General features: G+C 56.5%; 3 protein-coding genes across 6 annotated transcripts in view; 1 reads left to right on the top strand and 2 right to left on the bottom strand.

Moving 5' to 3' along the window:
• Positions 1 to 852: 852 nt before the first annotated feature.
• The window catches only part of Pc (pyruvate carboxylase), a 104139-nt gene continuing 82654 nt past the window's right edge, over positions 853 to 22337 (bottom strand). For all 3 annotated transcript variants that reach the window (XM_036201217.1, XM_036201226.1, XM_036201235.1), the window contains 20 exons: positions 21323 to 21458; positions 21008 to 21192; positions 20693 to 20858; positions 20434 to 20579; positions 20177 to 20294; positions 19871 to 20022; positions 18489 to 18607; positions 15288 to 15450; positions 13113 to 13295; positions 5373 to 5517; positions 5050 to 5139; positions 4749 to 4970; positions 4052 to 4208; positions 3405 to 3645; positions 3038 to 3287; positions 2612 to 2856; positions 2345 to 2524; positions 2019 to 2267; positions 1637 to 1777; positions 853 to 1558 (listed from right to left, as the gene is read on the bottom strand). In XM_036201217.1, the coding sequence (XP_036057110.1) occupies positions 1310 to 1558; positions 1637 to 1777; positions 2019 to 2267; positions 2345 to 2524; positions 2612 to 2856; positions 3038 to 3287; positions 3405 to 3645; positions 4052 to 4208; positions 4749 to 4970; positions 5050 to 5139; positions 5373 to 5517; positions 13113 to 13295; positions 15288 to 15450; positions 18489 to 18607; positions 19871 to 20022; positions 20177 to 20294; positions 20434 to 20579; positions 20693 to 20858; positions 21008 to 21192; positions 21323 to 21458 (3537 nt within the window). In that variant the 3' untranslated portion in view covers positions 853 to 1309. The remainder of the gene's footprint in view (positions 1559 to 1636; positions 1778 to 2018; positions 2268 to 2344; positions 2525 to 2611; positions 2857 to 3037; positions 3288 to 3404; positions 3646 to 4051; positions 4209 to 4748; positions 4971 to 5049; positions 5140 to 5372; positions 5518 to 13112; positions 13296 to 15287; positions 15451 to 18488; positions 18608 to 19870; positions 20023 to 20176; positions 20295 to 20433; positions 20580 to 20692; positions 20859 to 21007; positions 21193 to 21322; positions 21459 to 22337) is intronic.
• LOC118592376 lies at positions 5525 to 13106 on the bottom strand. The gene is made up of 2 exons (XM_036201264.1): positions 12841 to 13106; positions 5525 to 12025 (listed from the first exon to the last, which is right to left on the bottom strand). The coding sequence occupies exon 2, from the start codon at positions 8295 to 8297 to the stop codon at positions 7392 to 7394; it is 906 nt and encodes a 301-aa protein (XP_036057157.1). The 5' UTR covers positions 8298 to 12025; positions 12841 to 13106; the 3' UTR covers positions 5525 to 7391.
• On the top strand, positions 7208 to 11261 carry Lrfn4 (leucine rich repeat and fibronectin type III domain containing 4). 2 transcript variants are annotated; one of them, XM_036201255.1, is made up of 3 exons: positions 7208 to 8087; positions 8538 to 9896; positions 10408 to 11261. In XM_036201255.1, exons 1-3 carry the CDS (start codon positions 8077 to 8079, stop codon positions 10967 to 10969), a joined length of 1932 nt encoding a protein of 643 aa, XP_036057148.1. In that variant the 5' UTR covers positions 7208 to 8076; the 3' UTR covers positions 10970 to 11261. The 2 variants fall into 2 exon arrangements, with proteins under 2 accessions (XP_036057148.1, XP_036057140.1); XM_036201247.1 differs by having other exon boundaries at positions 7208 to 9896.

Below are 22337 nucleotides of genomic sequence, written 5' to 3'. Positions count from 1 at the left end.
CAGGCCAACACTTGGGAGTATGTACACCTCCTCTCTTGGCTACCTTGAACACTACTAACCTGGACAGGTGAGCCTGGCAAGCAAGTCCCAACAGCAAAGGATAGGGTGGGGCCTTTAGCTGCCAAGGCTGGGTTCACTCTTTCCTGCACTGTGGCTGAGTTAGCAGGTATCAGGTGGAGCCATCTCACTGTGGGGCCTGCACCTTTGCTCCCACAGCTCTGACCCTGTGAGCACAAGAGGACCCTTCTCCACTCCCAGGAGTAGGGTTTCTGCCTCACCCAGGACCAAGGTCCGAGCCCTGAGCATGGCAAGGACTCTTGTCAAGCAACACAGCACCTCAAGGTTCTTTAGGACCCCAGTCTTGTACCTGCTCACCACGCTCTGCAGTGGTTCTTGTTTTCCTGACTAGCCCTTTTTTCCTTTTGCTCTTTTTTTAATTTGTGAATGTCATTTTAAGTCTCCCATGTTCAAGGTTGTTCTGAAACTTGTTCCCTGAGCTGGTGATTGAGGAGAGAAAATGGGCATGTAGTCATTCCCCAGTGATTCCCCCGGCCCCACCCCAGTTTGACGGACACAGCCACACTCACAGCTGTGGAGGGAGAATCGGTCACACACCTGCCCAGCTGCGGAGCTCTTCTCCAGCCTGGGAAGAAGCTGGCGGTTGGGAGGTGAGGGGGTAGGTAGTACATTTAGATCTTGAGGTCCAGAGAGGATGCAGCCTAGGCCCCACTGACTGTCCTCACCCAAAGTCACATGCCAAGACCCTGAGAACACTGGGAAGAAAGGGGTCCACTTTCCTGAAATCCAGGAAGCTTATTTCAAAAAAGGAAAACAGATTTGACTTGGCTCTCTTGAGAATTTGAGAGAATTGCACCCATACTGCCCCGGGTTGGGGACAGCATTAGGGATGGGGTAGACTGTACATGACCTAGTGTGGAGGGCAAGGGAAGGCCACTTTTATTGAGCAAATTTCCCAGGACCTGCGAATTAGGTCTCCCCCTACCCCCAGAGGTAGAACCCCTAAACCCCCTCCCCCAGGTCCCAAAGCCACCTGCTGCACACCTGTAGTCTCCACAGGAGCAGACCCGATTTGGCAAGAGATGAGTATGTGAGCAGCTGCCTGCCCATAAGGAAAGCACGAACGAACAGTAAAGGGAATGGGCCACTGCAGGTAGTGTCCCATGGGACAGGCCTCAAGGGCCTGGCCTTCCTACTCTCAGGGCCTGGCTGGCCTGGGCCTGCCCTGGCTGCACAGCTTCTGTTGGGAGGTTTGGGGTAGGGTTGGCCAGGCTGCCAGTCGGAAGCAAGGTCACTCAATCTCTAGGATGAGGTCATCGCCTTCCAGTGTCATGTCCTTGGTCACGTGAACCTTGCGGATAGTGCCCTCCGTGGGCGAAGTCACCACAGTCTCCATCTTCATGGCACTGAGCACACACAGGGGCTGGCCCTTAACCACCTTGGCTCCTGCCTCCACCTTGATGTCTATGACCTTCCCAGGCATAGGGGCCCCGATCTGGCCCTTCACATCCTTCAGAGCCTTGGGATGGAAGTGCATCTCCTGCAGACAGGACAGAGGTGACATCAGACAGCAGGTCAGGCCCAGTCCCACCACCTGGCAGGCCCTGGTGCACTGTACCTTCATTGCCTGGGTGTCCTTAACCAGAATGGACCGAAGCTGCCCATTGAGTTCGAAGAACACCTGCCTCTGGCCAGTCCGGTTCAGGTCACTCACCGCCAGGGCCTTGATGTGCAGCGTCTTGCCCCGTTCCAGCTCCACCTGCAGAAATGGTAGCAGACCAGATTTGGGGAGAAAGTCAGGAGAGCAGCCCTGGGCCCCGACTCAGGGAAGTTATGCACTGGATCTTAGTTCTATGTGTAGAGAGAGGCCTAGCCACTGGTCACACAAGGACCATTTCTGCTCTAAAGTTCACAAGGCTGTGAGAACCAAGTTTGGGGCTCTCTGGCAGGGCTGCTGTAGACCTGGGGGCTGAGCGTGAGCAAACACAAGAACCACTGACCTCAAACTCCTCTGCAATTTTGGGTCCTTGAAGAAAGAGGCGGGTGTTGAGGCTATCCAGGGGGCCGAAGGTGGCCGTGAAGTCTTTGAATTGGGCAAAGACATCGGGGTACATGGCTGCAGAGAGAACATCCTCTGGGGTCACCTCTTCCCCATGCCGCTCAATCAGGTCCTTCTCCAGCTCCTGCAGGTTCAGGGCAAGGAGAGAGGCTCCAGGCCGGCCCTCTACTCTTGGCAGGCCCTTCAGCACCTGAGGAGCAAAGCAGAGAGGGTCATGCCGGGTGCTGTGCTCAGTCCCTGCCTCACACCATAAGGCGCCTTCCCTACCTTGGAGCGAAAGGGCTCGGGGAAACCCCCATGGGGAATACCAATGTAGCCCTGCAGGAACTCCACCACGGAGCGGGGGAAGGACAGCTCTTCGGCCTGAGCTTCTGCCTCTGCCCGGCTTAACCCGTTCTGCACCATGAACTGGGCTAGGTCCCCCACAATCTTGGAGGATGGTGTCACCTGAAAAGGAAAGATCTCTGCTCATAAGAATATGAGGCACAGAGGCAGGAGTGTAGTGTACAGGGCGTTAATAAGGGCCTTGCTCACCTTGATGAGGTCCCCCAGCATCTGGTTAGCCTCCACATAGGCCTTCTTGACCTCCTTGAACTTGGAGCCAAGCCCCATGCTGTGGGCCTGGAAGTGCAGGTTGGTATATTGGCCGCCTGGGATCTCGTTCTCATACACATCCGAGTTGCCAGACTTCATGGTGGCCGTGCAGTCAAAGGCTGAGTACAGTCCCCGAGCCCCTTCCCAGTACTCACTGTAGTCAAACACACGCTCCAGGGGTATCTCTGCAGGACAGCCAGAGTCAGGAGAGCTGGGCTCCTTCCAGGACTCAGGCCTGGCCCAGACCCCATCTCAAACTCGGGTGGGAGCAGGGTGAGGCATCTGGGTTTTGTGTCCCAGGCTCTGCTGGGATTATTTTCGGCTACAGCTTTGAGAGGGGCACAACCCTGGGCTGCTCCATCCTACCTGTGTCCAGAGGCGTCCCTTTGGTACAAGCCACCAGGGCCCCCATGCTGGGCTGTGAAGTCATCCCAGACATGGAGTCTGCTGCCACATCCACAACATCAGCCCCAGCCTGTGCACAGGCCAGCATGGCTGCCACCCCAGCTCCTGATGTGTCATGGGTGTGGATGTGCAGCGGAAGGTCGGGGAATCGGTCCCGGAGAGAGCTGACCAGCATGGTGCAGGCCGTGGGCTTCAGTAGCCCCGCCATGTCCTAAAAAATGAAGAGGAGGAAATAGGGTGAGGAGGGATGTGACGTGTTCCTGTGTTGTCGGCCATGGTGGGTATGGTGGGAGGGCAAGAGGAAGAGATGAGAGAGAAGACCTGGTACCTTAATGCACAGGATGTGTGTGCCAGCTCGCACCAGTTCTTCAGCTAAGCCCATGTAGTACTCCAGCGAGTATTTAGTGCGGCTGGGGTCAGCCACATCACCAGTGTAGGAGATGGCAGCCTCCACTACACCCCCAGCGCTGCCTGCTGCCTCCATGCCCAGCAACATGTTTGGCAAATAGTTGAGGGAGTCAAAGATTCGGAAGACGTCCATCCCATTCTCCTTGGCCACCTCACAGAACCTGGCAGGTGAGAAAACAGGTGAACCCTACCTGTACGTCCCCTCTAGTTGCTAGCTCCTGGGAATGAAGGCTGGACTGGCAGGGGAGTAGAGCCTTTTCCAGGTCAGCCTGGGCCAGGAGGCGATAGTCGCTGACAGAGCTGACCAGCCTGACTGAGCCTGGAGGGTTAGGAAGATTCTTGGCAAAGGTAGCTGATGGGGACACTGGGCAGGGCCCTAAGGCCTGGGTTCCAGCCCCACTTCTGTGCAGTGATTCCTGGGATATGTCATCTCCCTCAGTGTTTGCTGCCATGGAGACCCAGCAGCCCTGCCTGCTCTGCCTCTGCGATCTTGTGTTTAGCTGCCGTAGGGCACAGTCAGGCAGTTGGGAGCCCACTGCTGTGTGGTCCCAGCCGACCCAGGCTCACTTGAAGACCACGTTGTCAGGGTAATTGGTGTAGCCCACAGCATTGGCCCCCCGCAGCAACATCTGGAACGGGATGTTGGGGATGAGCTCCCGGAGCTCCTGCAGCCGCCTCCAGGGGCACTCATATAAGAAGCGCATGGCAACGTCAAACGTGGCTCCTGGACAGGAACAGAGAAGCTGCTCTCACTCCATATGTCACAAGGACCCTACAATGCCCTCCATAGCCTGCTCACTTCCAGGATTCCTCCTGTTCTAGCCCCTACCAGCCTCTCCCTCCACCGATTCTCAGGGAAACTCAGGCTCATTTGTGCCCCTCAAACTGCTCAGGACAGGGTCTCCTGCAGTGGGGAGCCGTCCCAGCCTTGGCCTGGAAGTTCCAACCCCCACCGAGGCTTCGGGAATGGTCACGCCCACAAGGCGGGGCTGAGGGAGGAAGCTGAAGACCCAGGATGGAGAGGAGAGGCTGCTCTTGGTTCCGGGCCCCTGGATGCTGTGGGGCTCTGCTGGGATTCTCCATCCGCCCTGCAGCCTCGAGCCCAGGGCTTCCGCAGACGCTGGCTGGAGCTGGGTCTTGTGGGACACAGCCTTCATCCTCATGGTCTCACTGCCGGCCCCTCTGTCCCTAGTGTCCTGGGACGTCTGGGTTGGGCACTCATTTCAGTTAGCACTGTCCAACAGCCCAGCCCCCCTCTAGCTACCTCCCCAGTTCTCCATGCTGAAGAGCCTGTTGAAGCTGTGGGCAACATAGGGTGCAATCTTTTTGAGATCATGTGTGCGCACTCGAGTGGCCAGTAGTGACTGGTGGGCATCCCGGAAGGTTGTGTCCATCAGCAGCAGCCCTTGGTGATTCCGTACAGCTCGGGCAAAGCCCTCTGGCCCCTCTCGCAGAAGGATGTCTCGGAAGCCAGCTGGGGGTGGGCCTAGGCAGACAAGAACATTGATGCCCACCCTGCAATCTCCCATCACTCCCTTGAGTTGGTAAAAATGGATCTCACCTACCTATAGGCACCACAGGAACAACAGGGTCCACAGGGCTGGGACTGGCCTTGACGGGGATTGGAGTGGTAGGGCCATTCACCATGACATGTCCTGGGGAGGAAGTGGGCAATATGTCAAGGCAGGCTGGGCAGAGTGAGTCAAGGGCAGTGAGCAGGCAGACTCTGGGATAGAGGCTCTCCCCGGGACACCCAGGCCTCTTGGGTCCAGGCAGTGGAAACCTATTAGGGGCCATGTAGACAGAAATGAGGGCACAGGGCCTTAACAAGGAAGGGCTATGGGGCGGGAGACAAGGAACAGTCAGGAGGAAGGAAGGGTGGGCAGACCGAGATAATGTAGCAGCTTCTGGGCCCGGTTCTGTGCGGGCCGCAGCTGGAACAGCTCAGGGTTCTCATCAATGAACTGGGTGTCCACAGTGCCGGCTAGGAACTGCTGGTTGTTGAGGACATTCTGCAGGAAGGGGATGTTGGTCTGCAAGACAAAGGCAGAGGGTCACTGTGCAGCTCAAGGGAGGGAAGAGACTACCCTGAACTATGGCTTCCCTCATCTCCATCTTTCCGGCAATGCCTCAAGTTGCCAGGGGCCAGATGTGTGTCTCCATCTTTGCTCACCCCAGAACATATGCCAATGCCACCCCTCTAACTTGGGTCTACAAAGATCTAACACCCCCCAAAGCAAAGAACCTAGCTCTGCCTCTCCTATATCAGCACACATACTGCTCTTTAACCCCCACCAGCCACGCTTTTTGAACCCACTATCATGAGATCCCCTCTTCCTGATTCCAACAGCAGCCTCCTGCTGTCCTGTCAACAGCGCCCACCCAAACACTCCTCCTTGACCCCTCTACTCTGCCACTTCTCACACACCACTGTCCTTAGGATGCCCTGATCTGGACCTGCTGCTCCCGTGGTGAGAGCCTCTGTCTTTGGAGCTAGGTGGAATGGTGGCCAGCATCTCCACGTTCCCCCAAAGAGCCCTGGATCCCATGCTCCCCAAATATCTGGTAGATGGAGGCCTTGTCTTCTACCCTGGCTCCCCAGCTTCCTGTGTGACTGGGTACACTGGACCTCTGTCCCATGACAAATCCTAGACTCTTAATCTCTTTTGCTCAGCCCACACCTTTCCCCTGAGCTGCCCCAACACTGCCACCTTTGCCCAACAGATTGGACAAGTGGGGGGCCTTGCCCACCAGCTTCTGACTGGAAGTCACTAACGATTACAAAGCAGGACCCAGTTATCAGTGCCTTGCACCTGCTTGTCTCCTGTAAACTTGCCCATGCCCTAAAACAATAGAGACCAGAGCACCTGAAGAACCCAGCCAGGATCCTCAGAGCGTCCCACCACCATCGCCTCTACTGGAAGCTCCAGAGTGGTAGGAACGGAGCCAGAAACCACCTGGCTCCCAGCACAGGGCAACACATGGCAGATGCTAGAACTCGTGTATGTTTGGAGTGAAGGGAACTCTTTGGGGGAAGAAAAGGTATCTGACACTGCCTCACATCACAGCTGAGCAGACTAAAGATCCAAATTGTTTATAACAGTTGAGGCGTCCCAACAACAGCAACAATCCAGGCAGTGGCTTCCAGCGGCAAGAACTTAAGCCCCTCAAGCCGCGCGGTTTCCTGCTCCCTTAGGTGTGAATAATACGGGCAATTAACAGCCCTAGGTCTCCGCTAGGAAACTGTTCTGTAGTTAAGTAACTTGCTCAAGGCTGCGCAGCTGTACCAAGCAGGACTAGACTCCAGCCTTTGTCTCCCTGGATTCCTGCCACCCACAAGCTCCTGAGAACCAGAGGAAAAGGAAGAGGAAGAAGGGCCCAGGTAGTCTAGGGGCTGAGATGCCCCGTAGGAGGTGACAACTCCCCATGCCAACTAGATGAACCACTCTTGAAGGTGGAGACAAACAAGAACCGCGATGCCCAACCTGGTTCTGAGTTTCAGCACTCTCATCCAAGGCCCGGCTCTGAAGCCACCTCACAGTTTAGACCGTTCGGGCCACACTCCCTAAGAGGCACCGCGGGGACGGGGGGCGGAGCAGCGACTCGGGGAGGACCACTGACGCACAGCTTCAAACAGCGTGCCACCGCCAGCCTGCTGGGAAAGCGCGCAGCGCAGACCAATCCGGCCGGAGGCGGAGGCCGGTTGGCTGGGGAGCGCCGGGCAGGGCGGAGGGAGACCAGCAGAGGAGGGAGGGGCGCGGTGGGGCGGGGCGCGACGCCAGTCCCGCGGCCGAGCCCTCAGGCCCCACCCGCAGAAGCCCTGCTCGGGGCGCCACCCGAGCCCCCCGGGCCGGGGCCTGTGGGGGGATCCTTCACGTGACTCGGTGATGCAGAACGGTTGTGACCTTCAGTGTGTGTCTGTAAACGCGAGGGTCCCAGCAACCGTGCGGGTTTGCGCCCGGCCCTGCCCGGGGTGCGGGAACGTGTGGGTGTGTGAGCATATGTGGGCGTGTTGGGGAGGGTGCCCAGAGACATGTGACAAGAGACCCGTCTCTGGGAGATGGTGAAAGGGCCTGCGAGCTGGCGCTTTGTCTGGTTGTCTGCAGAGCCGCGGCGCCCGCCTGAGCAGCGCAGGATGCTTGGGCGCCAGGGTGGCCGGGGGCGCGCGCGCCGGTGCCAGGGTGAGTGTGCTGCGGCAGCGCCGTGGGGCAGCGCGACGGGCCTGGCCGGGCCTCGGGCGTGACTGAGTGCCACCCGTGGGCGCTGCGGTGGCAGCGTGTCCCCGTGACCTCGGGAGCCGGGCCGGGGCCCGGGTGGATCCCCGTGCCCCTCCCGGTCCGCCCTCCACGTGCGTGTCCGCGGCGCGCGTGTCCGCCCGCGCGCACCCGCCTGCCTGTCGCCGCCGCCGCCGCCACCGCGAACGGCGCGGAGAAAAGGTGCCGGGAGCCGAGAGAGCCGGGGCCGAGGGCCCGAGCGCCATGGGCCGGAGGGCGAGCGGCTGGCGGGCTGGGCCTCCCCCCCGCGAGAGAGCGGCCTGGAGTCGGCAGAGGCCGGCTGGGCCCGCGGGGAGGCCGGCCCGCGCCCCCTGAACGATGGACACCAGGTGAGCCCCCCTCCCCCGCCCCGGCAGGGTACAGCGGGAGGCCCGCCCGGGGAGGAGCCACAGTGCACGCCAGGGATTTGGGGGATCGCCGTCCTCAGCAGCCACGGAGGGGAAGGCACGGAGGGGGAGGGGGCTGCCCATTCCAGAGGATGCCTGAAGGAAGTTCCGGGACCCTCCCTGCTCTTGGCCCTCCTCCACTTCCTGCCTCATGCCTCACCTTGTCCCTGGTACCTGGATTCTGTTCAACTGCTGGGGAAATGTGACCTTTACTCTGGGGGGCCTGAGCCTGCAGCCCCAGCCATCTTTTCTCCCTGGGGTCCCCCTTAAGCCTCTTACTCAACCCTTCCCCAGTCCAGACTCTGGAAACTGGTTCCTGGGACCGTGCCCTGGGCACAAGTGGGCACTTGCCCCAGCCCCACCTGTGCCCGGGGCTGTGGCCCTTTCCCACAGGGAGCTCACCATGGCCCCGCCACTCCTATTGCTGCTGCTGGCCAGTGGAGCCGCCGCTTGCCCGCTGCCCTGCGTGTGCCAGAACCTGTCGGAATCGCTCAGCACTCTTTGTGCCCACCGAGGCCTGCTGTTTGTGCCACCCAACGTGGACCGGCGCACAGTTGAACTGCGCCTGGCTGACAACTTCATCCAGGCACTGGGACCACCTGACTTCCGCAACATGACAGGGCTGGTGGACCTAACGTTGTCTCGAAATGCCATCACCCGCATTGGGGCCCGCTCCTTTGGAGACCTGGAGAGCCTACGCTCCTTGCATCTGGATGGCAACAGGCTGGTGGAGCTGGGCAGCAGCAGCCTACGGGGGCCTGTCAACCTGCAGCACCTCATTCTCAGTGGCAATCAGCTGGGCCGCATTGCGCCAGGGGCCTTTGATGACTTCCTCGACAGTCTCGAGGACCTGGATGTGTCCTATAACAATCTCCGCCAGGTTCCCTGGGCTGGCATAGGTGCCATGCCTGCCCTGCATACCCTTAACCTGGACCATAACCTCATCGATGCACTACCCCCAGGTGTCTTTGCCCAGCTTAGCCAGCTCTCCCGCCTTGACCTCACCTCCAACCGCCTGGCCACACTGGCACCTGACCCACTCTTCTCCCGAGGTCGGGATGCTGAGGCCTCCCCCTCCCCCCTGGTGCTGAGCTTCAGCGGGAACCCACTGCACTGTAACTGTGAGCTGCTGTGGCTGAGGCGGCTGGCCCGGCCGGATGACCTGGAAACCTGCGCTTCCCCACCACCCTTGGCGGGACGCTACTTCTGGGCAGTGCCTGAGGGAGAGTTCTCTTGCGAGCCTCCACTGATTGCTCGTCACACACAGCGCCTATGGGTGCTAGAGGGCCAGCGGGCGACTCTACGGTGCAGGGCCCTTGGTGACCCTGTGCCCACCATGCACTGGGTTGGCCCTGATGACCGGCTGGTTGGCAACTCTTCACGAGCCTGGGCTTTCCCCAACGGCACTCTAGAGATTGGGGTGACAGGCGCAGGAGATGCAGGAGCCTATACCTGCATTGCCACCAACCCTGCTGGTGAGGCCACAGCCCGCGTGGAGCTCCGGGTGTTGGCCTTGCCCCATGGTGGGAACACCAGTGCTGAGGGGGGCCGTCCCGGGCCCTCGGACATCGCTGCTTCTGCTAGAACTGCTGCCGAGGGCGAGGGGACTTTAGAGTCTGATCCGGTCGTGCAAGTGACGGAGGTGACTGCCACCTCCGGCCTGGTGAGCTGGGGCCCGGGGCGGCCATCTGACCCCGTGTGGATGTTCCAAATCCAGTACAACAGCAGCGAGGACGAGACCCTCATCTACCGGTGAGGATGGGCCCTGCACATGCCCTTCAGCCTGCTTTGTTCACTAGGCCTCCCTGCTGGCCCTGTGTCCCCAAGTCCTACCTGTCCCCTCCAGGCTTGTGCCTGCCCTCCTTCTAAACTTCTACACTCTCGGAGCATGGCTGAGCCAGCTGCTTGGGGCAGAGGAAGGGGGTCTCAGGTGCGGCTGTGTGTGCCAGCCTTCCTGACCATCAGTAATGGCAGTGTAGGTGTCTGCTGAAGCACCTGCCTCCCGCCCTCGGGTACTTCTGTCTGCTTGGTGCCACCCCGCCCCAACTCCTATTGCCTGAGGCCTGTCAGTGCATACACCTATCTGTGCGCTGACACTATCCTACATATGGATGCCTGTTGTCTCTGCCTTCCTGAGGGAGCACAGGCCTGTGTGTGTTGACAGGGCCTTTCAGGCCTGAGGGGCTGTCTAGGGCAAACGTGAGAGATGGGAATGGGGGCTGTACCCCACCCTGGGGCTCTGACCACCTGCCCTTGCCTGCAGGATCGTACCAGCCTCCAGTCACCACTTCCTGCTGAAGCACCTGGTTCCTGGTGCTGACTACGACCTCTGCCTGCTGGCCCTGTCACCTGCTGCTGGGCCTTCCGACCTCACGGCCACCAGACTGCTGGGCTGTGCCCACTTCTCCACGCTACCAGCCACACCCCTGTGCCATGCCCTACAGGCCCATGTGCTGGGCGGGACCCTGACTGTGGCAGTAGGTGGGGTCCTAGTGGCCGCCTTACTGGTCTTCACTGTGGCCTTGCTGGTTCGGGGCCGGGGAGCTGGGAATGGCCGCCTGCCACTCAAACTTAGCCATGTCCAATCCCAGACCAATGGTGGCACCAGCCCCATGCCCAAGAGCCACCCACCAAGGAGCCCTCCACCCCGCCCCCAGCGCAGCTGTTCCCTGGACCTGGGAGACACTGGTGGGTGCTACGGGTATGCCAGGCGCCTGGGAGGAGCCTGGGCCCGGCGGAGTCACTCTGTACATGGGGGTCTGCTGGGAGCTGGGTGCCGGGGGATGGGGGGCAGTACAGAGCGTCTGGAGGAGAGTGTGGTGTGACAAGAGGGCAGCCTCTTTGTGCCCTGAGGAAGGAGCAGTGCCACTGTTGGGCCCAGGTGGCAGCACCCAGCCTGGGTGGGCAGCACGGCCCTGGGCCCCACTCTGCTTTTTATCCTCAGTACCTCAGGCTCCCCAAGTACTTGGTGGGACAGCAAGCCCTTTCCTTGGTTTTGGCCTCCAGACTAAAGGGACAGGTCCCACCAACAGGTGCTCAGAGCCACCAAGGCAGGGGCTGCAGCCACCAAGAGGGAGTCTTGTTTCTATTTATAATAAAATTGTTGGGGACACTTCAGTGTAGGTCTTTGGTCTCATTCTGCTTGGTCCCTGGGAAGGAGGGAGGGAGGGAGGGAGGCTATCAGAAGCACATAGACCAGTACTGGTGTCAAGGCTAAAGCTGCCAGGGCCCAGCAGAGGTGGTCCTCCTAGTCCAAGACTCGCAGCCAGCCTATAGGGGAAGCCCAGGGCAGCAGTCAAGAGCTGGTGTCTGCTGGCCCTGCCAGAAGGCAGGCATGAGTCCAGGACCATCAGGAAGGTCCTGTGTGAGATGGCACCACCCAGCTGTTCGAAGATACACAACTGTATGCTGGGCTTTCCTGGAAAGCTGGCTTTGACCTGCTGGGTGAGGTGATGCCTGGCTGGGCCCCACAGCCTGTTGATATCAAGCTGCTTCGGCCCTCCCACACCCGTGGAGCCACACTGTTGAGATGGGTCTTATATAAGCACCTACGTGCTTAATGGAAGTTAGAAGTAGACACTGGTATCCCAGACCTGCCAAGCAGCCTGAGGAACATTCTGCTGTGTCCACAGTGTGCAGCCAAGCTTACACACACCCAGGGCTCCTGACACCAAAACATACCTGGGCATGACCTAGAGAAATGCTGTTTTAAGGTCCTTGAGGGAAGTAAGCAAGAGTTGGAGACATAGGAGAGGGCAGACATAAGGTAGGAGGTACACAGGAAGGACAGACAGGCCCCCAATCCTGCTGCTGTTCTGTGGGCATGGACTCTGCTGTCCCTGTTCTCATCCTTGGAAGAGGATGCTGGGATCTTGAGTGCACTGGAATATAGGACAGGGATATAAGGTGGTGCTCAGGGTACCTGGCGCTAAGGGTGGAAAAAATAAGCAGAGAGATCAGGGCACAACCAGATACAGGGGACAGCTCAGTGTATACCCAACAACCACTTCCGACCCTGGTCAGCTACAAGAAAGACAGGCCCCAGAGCATGAGCCGGTGAATCTAGGATGTAGGGAGCTGATTTTTACAGCATACCTCTGCCCCCAGGGTGACATGGACCTCAACAGCCTGTGAGCTCTAAACAGCAGAATGCAGACCCTAGCCTCTAGAAAAACACTGACCCCCTCCTAAGATGGGCTGTGGGGACAGGCTTGAAACATCCCTTCTTCCCACAAGGTTTTCCAATGGGTCTTGAAGCCCACTATGTCCCTGAGAGGACCTGTGAACGGTGAGAAAGATGACGGGCCATTATAAGGACAGCCCTCACAGTGGGCCTGGGAGCCAGCAAGCTTTAACAGCCGTCAAGGTCTGGAAGAGGTCACAAAGCCTAGGAGGTCAGCACCAGCACTGCCCACATGGCCCGAGCACCTCTGGGGGCCTCTGGGAGTGGAGGGAAGAACTCAGCGGGCTGGGGGCCTAAGCCCATGCCCAAGGGTGCCCCATAGAATACTTGAGCAGGTGCTGGCTTCAAAAGACAACAGCATTTCTTGGCTGTGATGTGTCTTCAGCTGCAGAAACTAGTTAGAAGCGGAGCCTAACAAGGAGGTAATGGGCACGCCGAGGCCCTTGCCGTCAGGCAGCCACTGTGGCCAGGGCCCAGTCCCTCATATATTTCTCGGTACACTGAAGCACCTACCACTCCAGATGCCAGGCCAGGAGAGCTGGGAACTGGCAGATGGTCTCAGCTCATCCATCAGGGCTACAGCTTTTGCCCAGGGATCCATATTTACACAGAGACCCAGCAGGGTCCAGGCACCAGCAGTCTGAGAACAGCTAAGAGAGGTTTCTGTGTCACTGAGGCTAAGAGCCACCTCAAGGAAAGCAAGGCAAGGACAAAGCAGGCCACACACCTGACATGTGACCAAATGCCCACAGTGGGCAAAGGCAGGGGAGGGCGCAACCTCTCACCTTTACACCTCGGACACGGAACTCAGCCAGGGCCCTGCTCATCTTGGTGGCAGCCGTGGGGTGGTCTTTGCCATGGGCAATGACTTTGACAAGCAGAGAGTCATAGTGGGGTGATATGACAGCCCCCTGGAAGGCAGAGGCATTGTCCAAGCGGATGCCCATGCCCTCGCCACTCCGGAAAACCTGTCACCAGAAGGAAGTACAAATCAGCAGCTGGATGGAAACTGGAGGTCAGCTGGGCTCCCAGCATGGCCCCCCCGAAGGCTGAGCTCAAGGCTATCCAGAGAGCCCATCCCTGACCAGTCAAGTTTCTTCCTACTTCCGTCAACAGACGCAGGCCGCAGCCTTTCTGAGTCCATGCTTGCTCTGGTGCTGCAGCAAGGCCGGGCAGAGGAGGAAATGCCCGGAAAGGCTCCTGGTTCATGCACAGCCCAGTCAGCAGCCCAGGTGGGAAGGAAGGGGCCCCATCCCACTGGCCTTCCACCACCTGCCTGACCACCCTCCCCCCTTGCAGACCCAGTCTCTGTCCACCATCATTCCAGGAGCAGCACTCAATGACCACTGCCGGCTGCTCCCTGGGGAAGAAGTAGCTAAAGCAATCCCTGACCAAACAGCCCTGGGACAGACAGAAGTACACAGACCACAGGACCACAAGCAAGAAAAGGAGACGGGCAGGCTGACCAAGGAAGGCTTCGGATGGTTCATTTTCCGATTTTGAAACACCACTATGTAGCTCAGGCCAGCCTGAATTTACAATGTAGCCTAGGTTAGCCTTGAACTTAGGATGACTCTCCTGCCTCAGCCTTCTGAGTGCGCCACCACGCCCAGCTTGGTTTATTGTTTGTTTTTAAAGAGAGAGGGAGGGGAAGACTCACATCCACCCACATTCCCTCTTCCTGAAGGGAGGGTGGGAGAAGGAACAGAGAGGGAAGGAAGGAGATGGAGAGGGAACACGCACAGTGAAGAAAACACCTGAGCTCGTCCAGGAAACCCAAGAGAGACACGCAGAGGGGAAATGGCAGACACAGATGGGGTCGGGTGTCTGGGGTAGCTAGACTTGCACTCACAGGTGAGTGTTCATTCAGGACAGGCAGGGGGCAGGTGGGGGAAAAAATCCAGGGAGAGAAGGAGGCCAAAGGGACTGGCCTGGGAACACCCTCAGCATCACCCTTCGGCTGCTAAGGGCACAAGCTGTGTTCAATAAAGAACTTCATGCAATATTTAAGGGTGGACACTCAGCTGTGTGCAGGAACCACCAGCTAAAAATACCTTGTGGTGACCGGCTCTAAAGCCAGCCCCTGGCCGTGGAGGTGGAGGTGGAGAGGAGCAAGCCCAGCAGCCGCTTCTGAGCCCCAAGCCATCAGCTGCCCCTTCCCAGACAAGGGCAAAAGAGCCAGGGCTATAAGGCAGCACGAGCCCAGGGATACCCCCCTAGGGACTCAGAAATGAACATGGTGGTCATCTATGGTGGCCCTTGGGCTTTCAAGGCCGTCAGAATTGACCCAGCACTCCAGCCCTGCTCCACACTCAACCGTACTACTTTTGGACATTTTTGCAATTCTGGAGTCTGGCTCCTGCTCATTGTTGCTGCCCTTGTACCCTGGATACTAGTGCCAACCCTGAGTGCCTCTGGTGTCCTGTATCCCCTGACGGGTAGGCAGTGCTGCTGACATGCAGGGAGAGGGAGCAGGCTGGAGCCACAGACAAGGAATGCAAGGGACAAGCACCTGAGTTCAAATGCTCCAACCCTGAGGGAAAATGGGCAGAACTGAGGTGAACTTCCCATGCCTCAGTGCTGCCCTCCAAAGAAGTCTTTTGCTTTCTCCCAAGGGGCCTCCTGTTCGGCTCACCCTGCTACAGAGATCCCAATCCTCTGCTCCCCACAAGGTCCTGCCTTGCCAGCCACCCCTCTCACCTGATAGAAGGCAGGATAGAGACCAGCAAGGCATCAGGGCCAAGGCTTCACATCTGGGGGCCCACAGCTGTCCCCATTCCCAGAATGGCTTTCTGCTAGCTTTCTGTGGAATGGTCTTCCCTCACTCTAGGACAGTCCTGGGCTCCCATGTGCTCTAAGCAGCTGCACCTGGACCCCTGGGTAATGACCTAGGCACCATGGGAGGCTGTGAGGAATCTCAACCCAGGCTGGAGCTGGTGTCACACTTGCTAGTCACCTACCTCAATGCGACCAGTGTCGGGCTGGAAGCTGCGTGCAGGGTCCTCAGTGGTGACTCGACACTGAATGGCACAGCCATTGATGCGGATGTTCTCCTGCCGCAGGCCCAGGTCAGGCAGGCTCCGGCCCTCTGACACATGGATCTGAGCATGAACCAGGTCCACGCTGCAAATGAGGAGGACACCAGGGAAGGAGGAGAATGAGGAGAAGCCGGGAGGAGGGGTCCTGTAACTCACACAGGCCAATGCTGCTGCATCCTCCTCTTAGCCCAAACAGCCTGGGGTCCTCTACCTGGTGGTCCTACAGCCTGCCCTGCTTGCCCAAGCCCCCTAAGAAGCTTCCAGAAGACAGATATCCACCTGCCCTTCACCCTCCTGATGGCCTCTTCCAACAGCCCTGTCCTTTGCCTGCCCCTGCCCTAAGATGTGCAAACTCCTGCTTGCACATGACACCAAGACTGGAAGTGCAGGCAGAGGTCATGGTCACAGGGTTGGAACACCCACTCTTGGAGCATGGGGGCTACATTGTGTATGCAAGGGAGGGCTGGTTGCAAAATGAGAATCACAAGGCCAGGTATGTAATCTCAGCATTGAGAGGTAGAGGCAGGAAGATTAGAAGTCTAAGGTCACCCTTGGCTATATAGCAAACTTGAGACCAATGTGGACCTCAGGAGACCCCCATCTTAAAAAAAAAAAAAAAATCAAAGCAAAACAGAACCAAAGCCAAACAAATAAAAACAGGGAGCTGTATTATTTGGAGGCCTGCAAAGTTAGACATAGTCAGGACACTATGTTCCCCAGGCACATGCAGAGCAGAAGGCTCTCCATGTTTGCATAGTTTGTGAACCTAGCCTGAGCAGCAGCAACTCTTCAGTTTTTTGAGACAGGGTTTTTCTGTGTAGCTTTGCACCTGTCCTGGATCTCACTCTGCAGACCAGGCTGGCCTTGAACTCACAGAGATCCGCCTGCCTCTGCCTCCCAAGTACTGGGATTACAGGTGTGCGCCACCAGCGCCCGGCTAGCAACAGCCACTTTTTTTTTTTTTTTTTTGGTAGGTTGGAAATATTTTTTTTTAATGCCGAATGCCGTTTACTGAAGGAGGGAGGAGGTCTTAAATACAGGCTTACAGCACAACGGGAGAACCCAGGAGGGCAGAAGTTCGCTTCTGATGTTTTACAATCTTGCATCTAAGCACAACAGCCACTCTTAAGAATGCTATCAAGACGAGCGGTGGCGGCGCACGCCTGTAATCCCAGCACTCGGGAGGCAGAGGCAGGTGGATCTCTGTGAGTTCGAGGCCAGCCTGGGCTACAGAGCTAGTCCAGGACAGGCTCCAAAGCTACAGAGAAACCCTGTCTTGAAAAACCAAAAAAAGAAAAGAATGCTACCACAAGGCCCTCCAGGTTTAATGCACTGGGTCTGGGGCTCGTGGCCAGTACTCTACTGGCAGACTGGCCTGCATACTCCATGTCACCTGTGAAAGCGAAAGCAGAGTGGTGATGATGGTCACCATGGCACCCTTTCTGCAGGCCACTGACCCTGCCTGCATGCTAGATCTCCATGGTAGTACTCCCCCATCAGAAGAGCTTGAGGGTCAGAGAAGCCACAGCTAGCCCAACCTGCACATGGCTCAAGCCCTGGGGCCCTGACACCTGAGCAAGCAAGTCCTTGACAGAGCAGCACCAAGGCATAGACCAGGGAATGTGGCTGGAGTCTCTGTGACTCTGGCTCCACTAGGGAGCCAGAAGTGTGTGGGCTTCTGGACATGCGCTAGGCAAAGGCAGCTACTGGGCAGCGGTATTTGTCTTCAGTGGGGCCAGGAGGAAACTGGATCAGGAATGTTCCATGGAAGGTAAACTGGTCCAATGCCAAAGGTTACTACTTAAAGGGCTCAAAATATGTATCCTGGAATAATGAAAACTAGTTTCACAGTTTGTAAAAATAAGTAGATTTTCTAAGTCTATATCCAAAGCTTGTGGGAGAATACTCTGGTACAAATTTTCTAGGAAGCCGTGGCTCAAATTTAGACAGATGTTAATAGACATAATCTGAACCACAAAAGCCAGAACAATACACTGTCCAACAGAAAACAGGACAATAGAATTATTACATGTACAGATGGTGAAAGTATTCACAAAGAATAATGGTCAGGGGATGCCTTCAACAGACAGCAACCCTTTCGTTGTTTTGCTTTGAGACAGGGTCTCCTCTACATAGCCCTGGCTACCCATCACTACGTAGACCAGGTTAGCCAGATCTGCTTGCCCCTGCTGCTGCCACATCTGGCTAAACAGCAAGTTTTAAAAGAGAATAAAAATTCTAGGGACTAGAGAGGTCGCTCAGCAGCTAAGAGCACCGGCTGCTCTTGCTAAAGAAGTGAGTTCAGTTCCCAGCACCCACATAGCAGCTCACAATCCTCTGTAGCTTCAATTCTGGGGGATCTTCTGGTCTCTGCAGGCATATGGCACACTTGTGGGGAATATACATACATATAGGCAAACACTTATACATATAAAAATAAAATATATAATTTTTTTTTAATCTAAGGGGCTGGAGAGATGACTCAGCAGTTAAAAGCACTGGCTACTCTTCCAGAGGACCTGAGTTCAATTCTTAGCATGCACATAGCACTCACAACTATCAGTAATTCCAGTCCTGAGGGATCTATGCCCTTTTCTGGTCTCCATGGGCATTATACACACGTGATACACAGACACATTGAGACAAACATTCATACACTTAAAATAAAAACAAATCTCAAAAAATTGTTTTAAGTCCATATAAATGTCTAATCAGCATAAAACTATATAATAAACAAAGATGGAAAAAATACCTAAAGGCTATGCCTAGACATAAGAAATGTCACAGTGCTGGAGACAGGTTGGAGAGACTGAGTCCACTGTGTGGACTTGTATAATTCTCTTCCTCCCTGAGGCTTGGTTCATTCATCTGAAAAATGGGGTGATGGGTCCCTTCCTCACAAGTACAGCCAGGAGGGCCCCATGGAGTGCCTGGTAGCACCTAGCATCCTTATTGTGAGGGGTGGGTAAGCTCTGAGTTGTTTTTATTTTGTGTTGGTTTTTTACGATAGCCACGTGTTATTCTTTTAGTGGAGTCCCTAGGTCCACTGAAGTGAGAGTAAGCAAGCCTGGGCTGCCCTCTAGAGCCCCTTCCCACCTCACCCCTGCCTAGCCCAGTGCTCACTCTGTGATCTCCTCGGTGACCGTGTGCTCCACCTGCAGGCGGGAATTGACCTCGATGAAGTAATGCTTGCCATGCTTGTCCACCAGGAACTCCACAGTGCCAGCGTTCTCGTATCCTACCTGCAGAGGTGGCCCATAAATAGAGGTTCCTGGGGGCAGGGCTGTGCCACACAAGTCTGCCCAGCACACAGGTTCTGGAACAGAACAGCTTGTAGCAATTCAGCCACCTACCATCAGCTCCCCTGCAGTGGCCAGCACCCAGAACCAGCACAGACCTCCGCTTCAACACTCTACAGGCTCCAGCTCCACTGAAGCTACTAAGGCCAGGCCACACCAGCAAGTCTGGGTGAAGACATCCCCAACCCACCCTAGACCTCCCCTGTTGCGTTTGAAGCTGCTTCCTCCCTCAGACCTGAAGTCCTGGGCCTGCCAGTCCACTTCCCCACTACAGAAGGCTTTTCAGGAAGTTCCCTCCTGTGCTACTCTGCGGTCATCTGTGACCAGTGTCCTCACTCTGGCCATCACCTCAAGTGATGCCACTCTGAGGACTAGCAATGGTGATGCTAACTCGGACTGCAACCCTACTTCCATTCCACTTCTGGTCCTTCCGGAATAACACACCCACTCCCTAGAGTCTGAGCTGATACGATTAATGGCATTTGCCTGAAGAACAGAGCAAGACCAAGGTGAGGTTGCTCCTCTGAGGCAACCCCAGCTCTACTAGACCTCGACAGTGCCTCTGCTCACATTGCTGAGCCTTGTCTCAGACCACTCTGTTCCCACTGGCTGCCTGCACCTGGATGCCATTGGGCTCCAACCTGGGACAGTGTGACTATCCAGAGATGGGAAGTCTGTGGTGGGAAGGCACAGGTGGTACCCTGCTGCCATGGCCAGTGTTCCCAGGCCAGACTGGGGCAGGCCATTGCTTATGGACACATCTCCCACCTCCATACCCAGAATCCACTCTACCAGCCGAACAGAAGAGACTGGCAGAGATACCTCAGTGAGGGAATGGGTTATGCTGCAGCGGAGGTTAGGAGCCAGCAATGAGGACATGCCATACATAATTTTGCCAGAATCCAAGGACTCTCGTTCTCTTTACAGTGACCAGGGTGAGCTGGTGCCACAGAAAAGGTAGTCTATATAGGCAGAGTAGAGGGAATGGCCAGTACACCTTCCTTTGGAGCCAAGCACCTCTGCTATCACTGAGGATGGCAAGCACTGCTTCCTCCTCAAGAGAATGTCTGCCCCTTTCCTCCCTGCAAAGCCTTCCTTCTCCCTTCAACAGAGAATGCCTATACCCCTAAGCCATGAGAAAATCTGGACAGAGGTACCAAGAAAATTTGCAAAAATGAGCTCATGTCCCCAGGAGCATGTCCTCACCTGCTTGGCAAGTTTGACAGAGTCACTGGTGAGGCGTGAGCGAAGTTGGGGGTCCAGGTGGGCAGCAGGAGCGATTTCTACCACCTTCTGGTGCCGCCGCTGGATGGAGCAGTCACGCTCATACAAGTGCAGGATGTTCCCATATTGGTCTCCTGAGCATTCAAAAAAACTGGATTCAGTCTTTCCTGGAATCCAAGTGCCTCCTCCTACATGCCCTCTGGCCCCTTGGGTACTGGCTGTCTCAACGGTGGCTGCTGTAACCAGGGAAATCTAGGCTTCTCCAATTTCACACAACTCCCCACTCACCCAGGATCTGCACCTCGATGTGCCGTGGCTTCTCAATGAACTTCTCCACAAACAGTGCCCCGTTCCCAAAAGCTGCCAAGGCCTCAGAGTAGGCTCGAGTATAATTCTCCTCCAGCTCCTAGGAGGGCAGGCAAGGCCAGGCAGACAATGGGACCATCTCTGTACCCTCTGTGACCACCTCTGCACACTTCCCAGAGCCCACTACAGGGGGTGCCTGCCTGGCACCCAGCCCTTAGCATAGGTGCTGTCCTGCTCACCTCATAGCTGTGCACAACCCGCATGCCACGGCCCCCACCTCCGTAGGCAGCCTTGAAGATAATAGGGAAGCCATAGGTGTTCGAGAACTCGTGGGCCTCATGCAGGGAATTGATGGGAGCATCAGTGCCAGGGACCACTGGGACACCTGTTGGAAGGGTATAGGGTCTCTGTAACGGGCTAAATCTCTACTACATCTTGTCAGGGAAACAAACTCTCACAGGGCCCCTCTCTGCTGCCCCAGGAGGAGCTGTGTGTCACCTGCGGCGATGGCAATGGCCCGGGCCTCCACCTTGTCTCCCATCTTGCGCACCACCTCTGGACTTGGCCCAATGAACCGGACTCCAGCATCCTGGCAGGCCTGAGCAAAGTCTGCACGCTCTGAGAGGAATCCATAGCCAGGGTGCACAGCATCCACACCATTCTCCTGTAAGTGGTGGGAGAAACACCTGGTGTGCTGGGCTCCACCTCCAGCCCCTGAACACATCCTACTGATAGGTGGGGGTGCAGGGCACAGCACAGTATCTTGCCCAGCCTCAGGAAAGCCTGGCATCTCCTAAGCTAAGCTGATTCTACCTTGGCCACCTTGATGATGTCTGGGATGTGCAGGTAGGCCTGCACAGGAGGCAGGCCACGACCAATAAGGTAGGCTTCATCAGCTTTCTGCCGATGCATCTGGCCTGTGTCCTGCTCCGAATAGACGGCCACTGTGCGGATGCCCAGCTCTGTGCAGGCACGAAACACTCGGATGGCAATCTCACCTAGGACAAGCAGGGTATGCAGTTAGACTCCTGGGTCCAGAGAAAACACAAAGGAGACAGGCAGGCAGCACAGAATGATGAGGAGGCCAGGCTAGGCTGACCCCAAACCCTGAATAATGGTAGTACTCACCTCTGTTGGCCACCATGACTTTCTTAATGGGCTTGTACTCCAGGCGCCGTACATTTGGGGAGGCAACAGGGGCAGTGGAGGAGCGGCGGACACCCAGGAGCCTCAGGCCCCCTCGAACTGTTTGGAACTTCAGCATCTGAGAAGGAGTAATCAGAATCCAGGTTAGAGCAGGCTAGGCACTGAGCACCCCAAATCCAGAAAGATAGAGGGACCCCAACCCTCAGAAGACAACCAAGAAGACAATACCATCTCTAATTCCATTTGTGGTGGAGCTCTGGACAGCAAGCAAATCGAACCCAGTGGAGCTCAGCTCAACTTAATAGCCTCAGACTTGATACATTTACATTCAGAGGCTACAGAGTGGCCCTGGGCAGGCAGGCCCGGTATGCACCTTGATGCTCTGTGCCCAGGCTCACTACCCTCATTCTCTACCAACATCCAATATAGACTTCTTCCCTGTGTTGTTCTTGTTAACCTGCTCTCTCAGGAGGTGGCCTTGGCTCTCAGCTAAAACACAGCTTTCTTCAAACAGAGGCCTGGACCTTTTTCTACTGCAAAATATTCATGACAGCCTCAAAGGGCAAGTCAAGAGGCTAGTCACAGAGACACATGCCTTGGGATTCCACCAACAGTAGGTCCTAGAGTGATTTTGACAGTATGACAGGCTGGGGAAGAGGGAGAGAGGGCACTGTTCCAAGCTGAAGGTAGGGTAGGGAGCTGTATTAACAGGGACACAGCTACAGGCCTGTGATTTGCAGAGTGATGTAGACGATGGTGGCCGTGAACTGACTTACAGCCACGAACTGTGCACTGGGTGAGACAGGAACCCAGCATTGTGTGTTATACAGCAACTTAATTTTTAAAATCAACTGAAGACAACTTATACACCACAAAACAGGTGTCATAGCTGACTACTCATTTTATAAATGAAAGACACAGCTGGATGTGGTGGTTCACACCTCTAAATCCCAGCTACTCAGGAAGCTGAGGCAGGAGGATTACTAGGTTTGAGGCT

Source organism: Onychomys torridus, chromosome 1 (genome assembly GCF_903995425.1).
Source record: "Onychomys torridus chromosome 1, mOncTor1.1, whole genome shotgun sequence".
Classification (NCBI taxonomy): Eukaryota; Metazoa; Chordata; class Mammalia; order Rodentia; family Cricetidae; genus Onychomys; species Onychomys torridus.
The sequence above is the reverse complement of the archived record's forward strand: the minus strand, read 5'-3'. Positions and strand labels throughout refer to the sequence as shown.

What these genes read in the sequence shown, in the direction of transcription:
- Lrfn4 (XM_036201247.1), top strand. Translation starts at nt 8,296, where the DNA reads ATGCCTCACCTTGTCCCTGGTACCTGGATTCTGTTCAACTGCTGGGGA. An exon ending in GACGAGACCCTCATCTACCG is followed by an intron (nt 9,897 to 10,407) that starts GTGAGGATGGGC and finishes CCTTGCCTGCAG; the next exon opens with GATCGTACCAGCCTCCAGTC.
- LOC118592376 (XM_036201264.1), bottom strand. Translation starts at nt 8,297, where the DNA reads ATGAGGCAGGAAGTGGAGGAGGGCCAAGAGCAGGGAGGGTCCCGGAAC.